The 14667-nt window shown below is 42.1% G+C and overlaps 1 protein-coding gene across 1 annotated transcript in view; it reads right to left on the minus strand.

Annotated features, from left to right (window-relative positions):
* Positions 1-7198: 7198 nt before the first annotated feature.
* ALG14 (ALG14 UDP-N-acetylglucosaminyltransferase subunit) overlaps positions 7199-14667 on the minus strand; it is a 52774-nt gene continuing 45305 nt past the window's right edge. Inside the window, 1 exon segment of the mRNA XM_032218921.1 lies at positions 7199-7608. Coding sequence (XP_032074812.1) covers positions 7378-7608 — 231 coding nt within the window. The 3' untranslated portion in view covers positions 7199-7377.

A 14667-nucleotide genomic window follows, 5' to 3' on the forward strand; every position in this document is an offset into this window, starting at 1 on the left:
AACAAAAATCAATCATTCCCTTAATGTGGACTGGGATGTGGGGAGGAGGCAAGTTTCGACAGATAGCTAGAGCGCTGGGTTTAGCCATCTGTCAAAATGTTTTGTTTGCTTTAGGGTCCCTGTCCTGTCGCTTTCTCTAGGAACACGGGCCTTCTGCTCTCTTCTAGTGTCAAATCAGCTCTGCAAGACAAAACAAGGTAGCCATGAATGGAAGTCACTAGGCCTTGGGATCCAGATAGATTCCATCCAGAGGTGGGTTGCTACCAGTTCGCACCAGTTTGGTAGAACCGGTTCGTCAAATCTACCGAACTGGTTAGAAGAGGTTCCACCAGAAAGCAGGCCACACCTACAGAAGAGGTTCCAAAAATTTTTGAAACCCACCACTGACACACACACACACACACACACACACACACACAGAGAGAGAGAAAGAAAGGAAGAAAGAAATAAAGAAAAAAGAAAGAAAAAGTGAGAGAGATGAAAGAAAAAAAGGAAAAAGGGACAGAGACAAAAGGAAGGAAAGAGAGAGAGAGAGAGAGAGAGAAAACATGGCCGGCAAGCCACTCCCACCAGGTCACATGGCTGGCAAGCCACTCCCACAAAGGAGGCCACACCCACAGAGTAGGTTCGAAAATTTTTTGAAACCCACCACTGATTCCATCCAATAGTTGTCATAGGGAAGGGGCTGTGGATTTATTCTCTGTAACACCCAAGAACAGGGCAAGAATCAATGAAGAGAAGATTCTCAGGAGGGGGTTGAAGCTTGAAATATTTCTTCATAGAACTACAGATATTCCTCAAGTTACAACCGCTTTTTCAGTAACTTTTCCAAATTATGAGGGTGCTAAAATATGGGGAATTTAGTATCAATCTGCAAAGCTGCAGCTGTCATAGTAGCTCCTTGGGGCACATGAAAAACTTAAAAAAAAAAAACTACTATATCCAATTACCATGCTGATTTGGAATGGTGAAAATATTGGTCCAAATGCTCTGGTGGGCACTGAGAAGAAAAAGTTTGTAGTATGGGAGAGGAAATTTTTAGATTGCAGAATACAGTGCATTAAGTAGCAGTAAATTTGCCTCAAAAATGAATGCTCCTAGGAACTGAAAGAGCTTCAGTCATAACAATCGGTGGATGATATTCCTTATTTGCTAAACAATATACAGTTTAACAAAAAGTCCTGATAGTTTAACCTTCATCTAAGCCACTAGGAAAAAAGCTAAAACAGGTCAAAACTAGAGGGTCAGGTCATTCCCATGGTTATTTAGCCCGTAACAGATATTCCACAAAGTTGCTTTCAATAAAATCCTTCAGTTTTCACAAGAAATTCATTAGTGAAGCGCACTGCAAAAATGGTCCTGGTCCAGCTAAACTATTAATTAATATTTCATTACCTCACATCTCAGCAAACTGCCCACCCCCAAAAAAACCTGGCAATGAAGAAAACTGAACTCAGATGGGAAAAATTTATTGGAAAGATAAAGTGATATTTACTTAGATTTACAGCCCTGAACATTATTTGTGTTCATGGATTAGACTGAGGCTAATAAAAATCCTGTCTCATTCATCACGATTAATTTACCATCCGTCTGCCTTACCTACCTCACAAGATTGTTGTGTAGATGAATGAACAAAATGAACAAAAACTATGTAACTTTAGCTTCAAAAGGGAAGAGGCAAAAATGTCAAATATTTTATTTAAAATGATCAAACTTCATAGAATTCCCTACAATTCAATGCTAATTTCAAATTTTTAGAATCTGTTATTGGAATAAAAATGAAGTCCTGTAACCACGTATTTGAAAATAAATTCTACTGAAGCCAGGGGTGACGTATTTGCAAAGATGTATGCATTGCACTGGGATACATAGAGCCGAGGTGGCACAGTGGTTAGGGTGCAGTACTGCAGGCCACTTCAGCTGACTGTTATCTGCAGTTCAGCGGTTCAAATCTCACCGGCTCAAGGTCAACTCAGCCTTCCATCCTTCCGAGGTGGGTGAAATGAGGACCCAGACTGTGGGGGCAAGTTGCTGACTCAATTTGCTAAAAAAATCTGTAAACCGCTTAGAGAGGGCTGAAAGCCCTATGAAGCGGTATATAAGCCATAATACAATGCTGTGAACTCACTGTTTACAAAAGATTTTTAAAAAATCCCTTGAGTCTAATTTGAGTTCTGGTTGCCGCATAATAATGGGCCAGGTTGGTGTGGCGGTTAAGGCATCAGGCTAAAAATGGAGAGACCGTGAATTCTAGTCTCACCTGGGGCACGAAACCAGTCACTCTTTTTCAACTCTAGGAAGGAGGCAATGGCAAACCACATCTGAAAAATCTTGCTAAGAAATTACAGTATTCCAAGACAACTGCAGCAGTCTCTGAGAATTAGATATAGTTGAATGGAAGTGGGAGGAAAAACCAAATTCTATACATACAGTATACATTTAGGGCAGAAGTGGGTTCCTACCAGTTCGCACCTATTCGGTAGAACCGATTCGTCAAATCTACCGAACCGGTTAGAAGAGGTTCCACCAGTGGACCCGGAAAGCAGCAAGCCACACCTACAGAAGAGGTTCCAAAAATTTTTGAAACCCACCACTGGCAAGGATCTTGTAACTTGACAGCTTTAAGACTTGCATGCTTCAATGCCAGAGTTTCTGAATAGCTACTTGGACCGACCTAAGTACTAATTCATAATTTCATATCCGGTCACATGGGCGGCAAGCCACTCCCATCCGGTCACATGGGTGGCAAGCCATTCCCACAAAGGAGGCCACACCCACAGAGTAGGTTCCAACAATTTTTGAAACCCACCACTGATTTAGGGGTTAGGGAATAATATAGGGGTTACAAATATTCAATATAATGCAGGTCAGACTGAACTACAAATCAAACAGCCCATTGACCAGGCTAATGAAGAACTGATGGGGGTGGAAATCCACAATATCTGGAGATTACTGAATTGCTTGCTTCAGTTGTACAATTCCAGAAGACACATTCGGAAGGAGATTCAATTACACTACTGTTCCTAGCTGAATTCCATTCAACTGTTCAGTTACCCTCTCTCCACAAAATTCAGAAATATATGTCTGTTATTTTTTTATGTTTTAATAGTCAGTGTCATCAAAAGACTTTGCCAAGCCAAATTTGGTTACTCTGGTGCCATCATCATTATGCCAATTTCCACTTTTTCCGTTAAAATGTAAATGGAGCTGCTCAAAAAAATCTCACAGGATATTAAACTTACTTTGCAATCAAGCTAAGGAAAGCGTTCAGAAAATGTTCTTTCTCCCGCCAATTTCACAAAAACATCTGACAGCATCAAGCTGGCATACTAGAAATGCATATTTTTTTTCAAGTACACATCTTTATTTTATCACACGGGTAAAGCGCAGACGCTGTTTGAAACTGTCTTTCTAGCTCAATCAAAAGAATCAGAGAAGGAAATAAGAGTAGCAAATTTGTGTAGATACAGACTAACTATTGTTTGGCTCCACAGATGGATCACGTAACACATTTGTTTTTCTTTGTTATTTTCTCCAATGTTTGTCTTTCTGCTAAATCTGTCCACTTACGTAATGCTGTATACCGATAACTGATGTGTTTTCAGTGCTTTATACATAGAATGGTGGGTTTTTAGTGTGCTATACACACAGAATAATATTGGAGTAGAATTTGCCTGACAATCTCAGACAACTACATTTCAGAAAATCCAGTTTCCCCTGAAATCTATTATTCTCAATAATGTTTGATATTTAATGCCATTTCTGATTTAAGGAAAAGGATTTCAAGTACTAACCCACATGTCTGGAAGTATTAAACAAACAAAACCTAAATACACAAAACTCATCTTTGCTGACAAAGTAGTATTTTTCTTGAATTTCTCTCTCATTCCCACTCCACTTTTGGCATTGTTAACCATCATTTAAGTATTTACACATGGAGCTACCAAGAATACTTAAAAAAAAAAATCTTGTCGCTTGTCTAATGAAAGTATCATTTGAAATTTAACACGGTTAAAAAGATGTAATGCTTAGTTTGGAAAAATCTGCCTTTCTTGAGAACAAATGATGCTTCTGTTTGTATTATCCAGTACTTCTTTTATTTCTTAACAATTCAACACGAGGCTTTAAGAATTGCACTTTAAAATCCCAGGACCACTCTTGCGCCAAATGTTAAAAAGAAAAGGATAGCAGATTGTTTTGAGTTTGGGAAAAGGAGCAGCAGAGTGAAAACTGTTGTGGGGCCAAGTTAATTTGTTTCCTTTCTGCTTAAAATAGCCAACAGGTACAGTAGTCCTCAACTTACAATTGAGCCCAAAATTTATGTTGCCTAAGTGAGAAATTTGCTGTGGGTTTTGCCCCATTTTACGACATTTCTTGCCGCATTTGTTAAGTGAATCCCTTCCATTTCTTAAATTAGTTAACACGATTATTAAGTGCATCTGTCTTCCCCATTGACTTTGCTTGTCGGAAGGTTGCAAAAGGGGATCATGTGACTTTGGGACACTGCAACCGCCATAAATGTGAGTCAGTTGTCAAGCATTCGAATGGGAATTACATGACCATGGGGATGCTGCAATGCTAGTAAATGTGAAAAATGGCCGTAAGTCACTTTTTTCAGTGCCGTTGTAACTTTGAACGGTAACTGTTGTGATTCAGCAGAAGTTTGCTGTGAGTTGAGTCGGGATGCAAGATTAACAATGCAGCTGGGGCTCGTTAGTGGCGTCTTCTGGTGATAAAAGAACGGATGGTGCCACGCCCTGGTTGCAGGAGTCAACGTTCATCATTCATGGTTTGTTTGTGAGAGACACTTGGAGAAGTGATTTGCTTTCTGTAACCCTGATTCAAGGAGACACTTGGAGAAGTGAATTGCTTTGTAAGAGTTTTGTTTTGCATTCTGTTATCTTCTTGTCAGAGACTTTATTTATGTTTATTTTTGGGCTCGCAGCCAGTCTGAGCCGAGGACTGATAAAGTTCCTTCCTTTTAAGTTTGTCTGCCTGTCGTCTGTTAACGAGCGAAGAAGAGGGGACAGAACAGGTAACTAAATGAACTTTATACGACTACTATATTTTATTGCTTGAGTACAAGAAACAAGCATTGTTACACCAGAGCAAGAATCTCTCTCACACACATCTATATCATTGACCTCTGAAATGAGGTTGTATGATCTGTATCTTAAAACACAGTAGTCTTCTGGAGGGAATAAGGGATAATTGGCAGGAAGAATCTCTATTTGCTCCAACTAACATCTTCTCAATTGAGTTTTTCCATATAAAGAAAGCTCAATGGGACTGTATACTGTCTTCTTCTACAGAGCCAAGATGGCGCAGTGGTTAGAGTGCAGCACTGCAGGCCACTTCAGCTGACTGCAGTTCTGCAGTTCGGCGGTTCTAATCTCATCAGGCTCAAGGTTGACTCAGCCTTCCACCCTTCCGAGGTGGGTAAAATGAGGACCCGGATTGTTGTTGGGGGCAATATGCTGACTCTGTAAACCGCTTAGAGAGGGCTGAAAGCCCTATGAAGCAGTATATAAGTCTAACTGCTATTGCTATTCTTAACTATTGTCGTCAAAACTTTGCAAACTTTGTGGAAAAAAAGTTTAGTCAAGAGTAAGAAATGGGAACCTAGCAGTAACTTCTAAATTCTGAGATGCTAGTTCAGTTCACATCACATACCAAGCTTTGTTTTAATATTTTAATGCCATATCACAACACATCAGTACTGGTGTCATATTAATTGAATCATCCTTATTTATTTAATTTCTACAGCTGCCCATCTCAGACAAGTGACTCTGGATGGCAGTAGTAAAAAAAAATAAAAGTAATTATAATAGAGTACACAAATAACACATACATATACACACACATATGTTTGCTGAGGTTTTCGCGGGTGTTTGTATGTAGGTCTTTGGTTATTCGGGTTTTCTCCTGCGTAAAATTGGAAGTGTCTTGGCGACGTTTTGACGAAGTCTCTTCAGGTTGGTTTACTCGGCTTCGTGCTTCTAGGAGCAATGTGAGATCGCAGCTGTTTCTTTCTTTTTAACTGCCAGTGGGGGTTTGAGCTGATTGGGTGGGAGCTTGGCTGTGTTCTGATTGGGTGGAGGTGTGTTCTGAATGGTTGGGAGTTTTGTGCTTGGCTTAGTCTGAGTTGCCGGGGGATTTGAGCTGGTGAGCTGCGTTGCTGTTGTTTGGCTTCGTGTTTGTGGCCGTGCCAGCTCTTCATGGCGGGTGTCAATCTGCTTCATGTATGGATCGGAGGGGTTTAAAGTGGCTAATGATGCAGTTGCGGTCTGGCTTCTGGTCCTTGGTCGTGCCTCATCATCCGTGTGGGTTTGAGTCTGCTTTCTGCGTGGGTGTGTGGTGGTGACATCCTGTGTGGCTCTCGTGAGTGTGGGTCTGGTGTTATTCCTCGTGTTAGGGACTCGTTTGTCGACAAGGGCGGGTTTCCAAATGGCTGGTAGGCAGGTGATATCATCTCGTTTTTTTCATGCTGTGTAAATGCTTAAAGCCCCAGGACATGAAATTGACTTTAAAAAGACCAAAACTATCGCCAAAGCTGAACACTTTAACAACAGAATAATCAGAGAAGCCATCGAGATAGAAAAACGCCCACACAGCATGAACAAACGGTTCACAAATGTGAGCGTGCACGCACGCTCGCTTTGCTCACATGTATCACCTCTGCACATGCGCAGATCCTTCCGCACATGCACTTTGGGCAAAAAAGGGCCTAAATGGGATGCAATAGAGGCAGGTGTGTTTGGATGGAGCCACCTGCGATTTCTACTACTGGTTCAGGTGATCTGGTCTGAACCGGTAGAATAACACCTCTGATACAGTCCGCTTTGTACTTGAGAGACCGCCTGCTGCCAATCACCTCCAACAGACCTATTAGATCCCACAGATTAGGCCTCCTCCGAATTCCATCTACTGGCCAATGCCGACTGGCTACCACCCGGAGGAGGAGGGCCTTCTCTGTGGCTGCTCCGGCCCTCTGGAACGAGCTCCCCATGGAGATTCGGACCCTCACCACCCTTCAGGCTTTCCGCAAAGCCCTTAAAACCTGGTTGTTCCGACAGGCCTGGGGCTGACGAGTTCCCCGCCCCCGCTCGAATTGTGTGGTTGTTGAGTGTTTTTAAATTGTTGTAGTTGTTTGTTCGTTGTTTTTTTCCCCTCCTGTTTGTATTCCCCCCCCCTTACTTGGTTTGTGAGCTGCCCTGAGTCCCTTTGGGAATAGGGCGGCATAGAAATGCAATAAATCAAATCAAATCAAATCGCTTGATTTACCATCAGGTCTAGCTTGAAATAAATTCAAGAAATTCAGAGTCCAAAGAATGTTTAGTAGTCGTACTGGCACTAGTTGTATTTGTCCGTAACATGTCACACTATTCTCCCAAAATACAGAGAGTTGGGGTATTTTTCTTTTAGAGCAGGCCACTGAACAAAGAAGTAATCTGAAAAGTAGTAAAGAATTTTTCCTGATAGAGATAGGTTTTCAACACGGCAGATGCTCTCAACATACACAATGGTTATTTTCTTTAGTCCCAGTATTTTGAGTAAAAAAGCAGATAGACAGATGGGGACACAAGTTCCTGGGCCATTGCACAGCACCTAAAAAGGAAAAAAAAGGGGGGGCTCATCAAACCTTTCAGAAATCTTTAAAAATATATTAGCAACAAGTAGGTATAGTAGATATGCACAGTACATTCGAAATGAATCCAGATCTAACACAAAATACAAAGAAAAGGAAAGAAAAAAAGGCAATGTTGACATATGAGTAACGCTTAAACATTGGAAAGACGCACTTTAGCATTAAGTTGAAAAAGGGGCCTGGATCAAAGATTTAATCAATGTTCATCATCTCGAATAAGAAGGCCAAAGCAGATTTGTCAGCCAATCAGAACCGGGATGCCTTGTATGTACTTTGGCTTAAGCGAGGAGATGATTCACTGCCCTTCTGAATAACTCACATTGGGAAATGCAGTTTAAAAAAAACAACAACTTTTTGGACAACCAGGAAGAGAGAAACCTCCTGCTTTAGTTGAAGTTACTTGAGATAAATGTAGAAGCTGGGAGGCAAGGTCTTGAGTTTATTTCCTCCTTGAGAACTTGATTTATTCCTACCCTCTGAGCAGCCTGAGGTTCACGCTCCTTAAGTCCCCTTCGGGGGAAAAGGGCAGCATATAAATAAAATCAACATTCAAAATCAACATTAATTGCGTGGACATGAGGTTGGTCACTACAGGCAGAGGCCCGCTCTGATTTCCCAATGAGTTGGATAATCAGTTTCATCTTCAAGATGGTCATCGGAGCCCTCCCACTTTAATTTCCTCCTTCCTATGCTTCAGACGTAGAACATATCCCGGTTCCTAGGGCAGGTGTAGCTTCATTGGACTTCACAGCCTGGAAGAAGTAGCTGGTTTTGCCTCATCAGTTGGATCCAGATTAGACAAAGGATAGCAATAGCAATAGCAGTTAGACTTATATACCGCTTCATAGGGCTTTCAGCCCTCTCTAAGCGGTTTACAGAGTCAGCATATCGCCCCCACAGTCTGGGTCCTCATTTCACCTACCTCGGAAGGATGGAAGGCTGAGTTAACCTTGAGCCGGTGAGATTAGAACCGCTGAACTGCAGATAACAGTCAGCTGTAGCCTTCAGTACTGCACCCTAACCACTGCACCACCTCGGCTTTTAAGGAGCAACATACCAATATCTACTCCCCGAACTAATCCAAACTCCTAGATTCTGTGAGTTCAGGAAGGCAAGGAGAGTCCTAGGCTGATTCAAATGAAGAGATAAGTACTCTATAAGACCTCCTTCTTCTCCTCTTGCGAGTGTCTGGAGGCCATATTCATCACTAATTCTCCATCTTTACACCATAAAAGGAACATCTGTCTTTTCGCTTCCTTCCTCCTTTCCAATTGATTATCTGTCCTAACTTATGGTTGTCTTCTTCCACTACCCCTGATCTGTTACATAACATAAGGTCCTCGGTCCCCATTCCCCCCCTCTTTCTTCTGAACCCCCCAATCACCACATTTAAGATATTTGTAGCTCTCCTTTCTCTGGCTTCTCCAAAAACCACACTTGGCTCTCTCCTTCCCGCTCTACCGCAATACAGAACATGTATTGAACTCTCCCTTCCTATTAAAAGTGCACCGTACATGCTGTTCCACTGTTACACACACACACCCCAGGGCTGTCCACTTCCACCCCTCAATACTGCTTATTGTTTTAAATGCTATTTTCCAATGAAAGCTGTGTGTTCCTTTCAATGCTATTTCCCACTGACAGTTAGTTCCCCGACTGAGCGCTTTGTGAATGTTTTCATAGTTTCATGGTATTGTCCCCCCAATACTGCTTCCTTTCAATGCCATTTACCTCAGTAAATAGTTCCCCAATGAATGTTACCTCTCCTTTTATTGCTCTTTGCCACCTGCTGAGTTCTCCACTAATGTTTTTCATGGGATGGTTTTCTCCCTCAGTAAATTCAAATCTCCTTTCTGAGGAGATATATGGTTGCTATTTCTGTGGTCCGTTTTTACTCTAAGATACGGGTGTCAAACTCGCCGCGTCACGTTGCCCTTGTGACGTTTCACGGCATTTTTTCCATTCGCGAAGCTGGGGAGGGTGTGGCGTGTGTGCAGAGGTGGGTTCCTACCAGTTCGCACCTATTCGGTAGAACCGGTTCGTCAAATCTACCGAACTGGTTAGAAGAGGCTCCACCAGTGGGCCCGGAAAGCAGGCCACACCTACAGAAGAGGTTCCAAAATTTTTTGAAACCCACCACTGTCTGCGTGTGACACATCCGGCCAGCAGGACACCAGTTTGACACCCCTGCTCTGAGACATGTTGTGTTTAAATCCCTTTTAATTAAAATATTTCAGTTGCATTCCGATCCCTGGTGAACAGCTTCTGAGTACAGGAAGTCCTCGACTTGCAAGTGACAGTTCAAAGTCACAACCTCGCTGAAAAAAGTGACCAGTCCTCACAATTACAACTGTCACAGAATGCCCATGGTCAAAATTCGGGTGCTTGGCAACTGGCATGTATTCACAATGGTTGCAGCCTCTTGGGGCCATGGAATTGCCCTTTGCAACCTTCCCAGCTTGTTCCTGACAAGCAAAGTCAATGGAGGAAGCCAATTCACTTAAAGACTGCGTGATTCACTTAGCAACTGCGGTAATTCACTTAGAAACTATGCCCCAAAAGTCGTAAAATCAATCATAAAATCACTTGATAACCTCCTTGCTTAGCAAGCAATCAAATTCTGATTCCCAATTGGGGTTGGAAATTGAAGAGTACTTTTATACACCCCCATAAAAGAAAGATTTAAAAGGAAGCTGCCCTTCTTTACCGAAAAAAAACATAGGGTGATATACTGTAAGGAATTTGGGATAGGCAAAGAAATCCTGTTCCGTCCCCTTATAGAAAGACAGACAATGCGAACTTAGCTGAAAGGAGGAAGGTACTGTATGTGGAAAAAGATAAGTGGGTGAGGGCCAGTGGTGGGATTCAGCCAGTTCGCACCTATTCGGGAGAACCGGTAGTTAACTTTCTAAGCAATTCAGAGAACCGGTTGTTGGAAGAAATCTCATTTCGTTTTTTCCACTTTACAGGGCTAATCGTGTAGGGAAGGCAGGAAGGAAACATTCTGGAATTGTTTCTAGCCTCATTTTTATTGCCTTGCTTACAGAAACCGCCTCTCCCGTTAACTCTTATTACATTGTTAACAGCTAAGGCGAAGCGCCCATCGACGTGAGTGACATTGAGTGGGCCACACCCACCCAGTCACATGACCACCAAGCCAGGCCTACCCAGCTGGTTTTTAGGGCAGAGTACCGGTTGTTAAATTATTTGAAACCCAACACTGGTGGGGGGCACACAATAAAACTAAGAAAATCACTATTAAGAGCTGTAGAAAGATAAACAACAAGGCTGCGGCCAATCTTTTCTAATCACACCGCATGATTTTGTGGCAGATGGTCAAAGTTATTATGTACTCAATGAAGAGTTTTTTGGGGGAGGGGGGCGGTGAACAGATTAAAAAGGGAATGCGATGTCTGCTCTTAGATCCCCTTCCCTTAATATGCAATTCAGGTTCTCTCATAAATTCTGAAGAATTGATGAACGGCATGTTTCCCCGCTTTTTTTTTTATAAAAAAAACCTAGGCCTTCCTAAAACTGTTTACACATAAGAAGAATTATCCCTCAATAAGAGCCTAGCACATGTGAATTTCTGAAAAAAAAAATCAGGAAAAACAGAACTTCCGAAGGAGTCTGGTAGCCCCTTTTCCAACTGTTGTGAAATCCCAGCCAGGCAGGGAGGAGGGGTCAAGCGGGGAACTAGCCTTGAGTCCTTGCGCAGCTACGAATGGCATAACCAGAGGTGGTATTCTGCCGGTTTGCCCCGGTTCAGGTGAACCGGTAGTGGAGGCTGTGGGAGGCTCCGCCCACCTGCCCAGATGTCATCATGGACACTGCGCATGCACAGAAGCGCCACGTGCGAGCGCTCCCGGTCCGAACTGGTAGCGAAGGTAAGCGGATTTCACGCCTGGGCATAGCTTGTTTGGTTGTTCTCAAGGATGCACTGACAAATGCGCGCACGACAAAAGTGTGCCGACAAAACCGCGGCGAGAAAACCGCAATGTCGAAATCGCGCCCACATAGGCGCGCCGACAAAAGAGCGCCGACAAAAGCACGCCATCAAGAAACAACGCGAAAAGAGCATAAGAACCCTAAAGCCTAACTCTTACCCTTACCTTAACCCTAATTGCGCTTTTGTGGGCGCGGTTTTGTTGGCGCACCTTTGTGGGTGCGCTGTCAACGTCGTGGTTTTATCGCCGTGGTTTTGTCGGGCGCACATTTGTCAGGTCACGGTTCTCAAGGGAAGGCAAACAGCCCAGGGAAGATTCCTTGTAATATAGACATAACACAATAACATTGCTGATTTGAACCTTTCATGAGTGGATATGGTTGCTTGACGACATTAACTAACAAACTGTATTGAAAAGCATAAGCTTTTATTTATTTATTTATTTATTTATTTATTTTATTAATTAGACTTATACACCGCTTCATAGGGCTTTCAGCCCTCTCTAAGCGGTTTACAGATTTTTAGCAAATTGAGTCAGCATATCGCCCCCACAGTCTGGGTCCTCATTTCACCCACCTCGGAAGGATGTAAGGCTGAGTCGACCTTGAGCCGGTGGGATTAGAACCGCTGAACTGCAGATAACAGTCAGCTGAACTGGCCTGCAGTACTGCACCCTAACCACTGCGCCACCTCGGCTCTTATGAGCTGCCATTGTTTTTTTTCCATCTGATGATGCAGCTCACAAAAAGCTTATGCCTTTTAATAGATCCTTTTTAGTTGGGGGAAAATATTCCCAGATGCCTGATATTTTTTTTCCACCACAGTCTAACACTTCTCTCCTCCTACAATGTTTTCAGAGAAAAGCAGAGGAAAGCTCAGGGTGCATTGGGACCATCCAAGATTTCTGTGGGAAGAAGAGGAATTGAGAATGTGGTTAGCATGAGTCATCCATGAATTTGTTATAATTTGGCCTTAGAAAATTACATTCATAGGTCATGGGGGAGATACAATAGCTAGAAAGAAAAACAGCAGTGGTTCTGGTTTAAGTCTTCCTTAGTCTCTTGTATTAACAGTCTCTAATGGCAATAAATGGGAACAGTTCTTGAATTCTACAATATTATTATTCCGTAGGCTCAGTTGAGAATTATTTTTAACTCAACGGAGCATTATCTCGGGATTCTTTGTGCTATTTATTCTTTCTATATTTCATTTTCTCCTAAATATAACTTAGTACGAATGACTTTCACAATCTACCCTGAGAAACAGAAACTGGCAACACCTGGACTGAATCCAGTGGTGGGTTTCAAAAATTGTTCGAACCTACTCTGTGGGTGTGGCCTCCTTTGTGGGAGTGGCTTGCTGCCCATGTGACCGGATGGGAGTGGCTTGCCGCCCATGGGACCGGATATGAAGATGCTGACGACACTTGTCAGAACCACCTTAAATTACCTCACACACAGCACTGGCATGCATAAGAATAGGATGTAAACTTGTTTTTTTTAAAAGGCATCTTTGGTTTGCGTTAAAACAACATCAACACACGCAATGTTCTGATTGCACCACAAACGCAGTAGTCATCCTTACCTTTCCCAGAGGCATTGAGTTTTATAAATATGAGCTTGATAGTGTAGAATAATCATATCCAAGGACCAGTGGTGGGTTTCAAAACAGTTAGGAACCTCTTCTGTAGGCGTGGCCTGCTTTCCGGGTCCACTGGTGGAACCTCTTCTAACCGGTTCGGGAGATTTGACGAACCGGTTCTACCGAATAGGGGCGAACTGGTAGGAACCCACCTCTGACTGAATCTCACAAAACATGAGACAGACCTTTCTCTGCAAATATACCAACTATTCCTACCCCATCTTCGGTCCACTGCCACTTTCCAAGACCTTGTCCAAATATTTTTTTTCCAAATGACTAGTATTTTCTTCTTTTCAAAGCTAAAAATCTTTTAAATAGACCAAGGGGGCACCCCAAATAAAAAAAGCGACACTCTGTAAACATAGATGTAGAAATTGCAGGTGGAAGGACTACCTGGGAAAACGTATTCTCGCTCTCACACCAAAAGGAATCTTTCTTGTAACACTCACCTGTAGGGACAGGTCCAGGGAGTGTATAAATACAAAAGACTATCCTTTGATCTTCAGAAAGACTAGTCTGGAGATTGATGCAAATTTAAACTAATTAAATCTACCAGGCAATGTTCCTATTTTTTTTAATAAAACTTCTATGCACATGGTAACTCTCCCTCCAGCTCAGCTTGACTTTTGGTAACAGCGTTGACCATATCCAGATCCTAATTCTGAATTTCAGATCCCGATTTTCTAAAATGCATTTTTAAGGCACATGCTGCTGAGTAAGTATCCAAGGAGGATGCACAAATTGTGAAAACCTCTACATCAGTGTTTCTCAACCTTGGGGACTTTAAGTCCTGGGGACTTCAACTCCCAGAATGGTTGAAGTTTTCATGTTACTGTTTCTTGAACAGTTAAAACCCTGCGTGTGACTGAGGAATATCAGAAACTAACAGCATCCGTTTCCTTTGAAAATAGAAATATGTGCCTATACCTCTAAAGTAATGCAAGGTCTATAAATAACTGTGATTCAAATAATGGTTAGTTCTGCAGTGAGTAGGTGAGAAAGTCTCTGGAATCATTTAAGGAAATTGAAATAATAATTTAACTTGTCTGTTGTACCATCTAAATGGAAGTCTGATCCAAAAAGACTTGTTGTTAAAGCTGGAACATAACAATTAAATATGTGCTTCACTATTAGATAAGTAGTAGCTCATCATTCCCAGTTTGAACATCTAAAATGGTTCTTTTGGAAAAACACAACTAAATTCACCAAAAGGGGAAGCCAATGATTATATACATAATATTGCATATGAGATAAGTAATAATACTGTCACTTCTTGAGATGGCAGCTATAGAAATCAAAAATTAAAAACCATTTTGGCATGCTTAAACCCAGTAAAATTAAGCAAGTATTGTGGTGTTCCGTTTATGCTTATCAATTAAATAAGCATGAAATGCTTTACAGTATTTATGAAATAGTTAAAGCAGTGTTTCTC

The sequence above is a fragment of the Thamnophis elegans genome, chromosome 5, assembly GCF_009769535.1.
Source record: "Thamnophis elegans isolate rThaEle1 chromosome 5, rThaEle1.pri, whole genome shotgun sequence".
NCBI classification, from domain to species: Eukaryota; Metazoa; Chordata; class Lepidosauria; order Squamata; family Colubridae; genus Thamnophis; species Thamnophis elegans.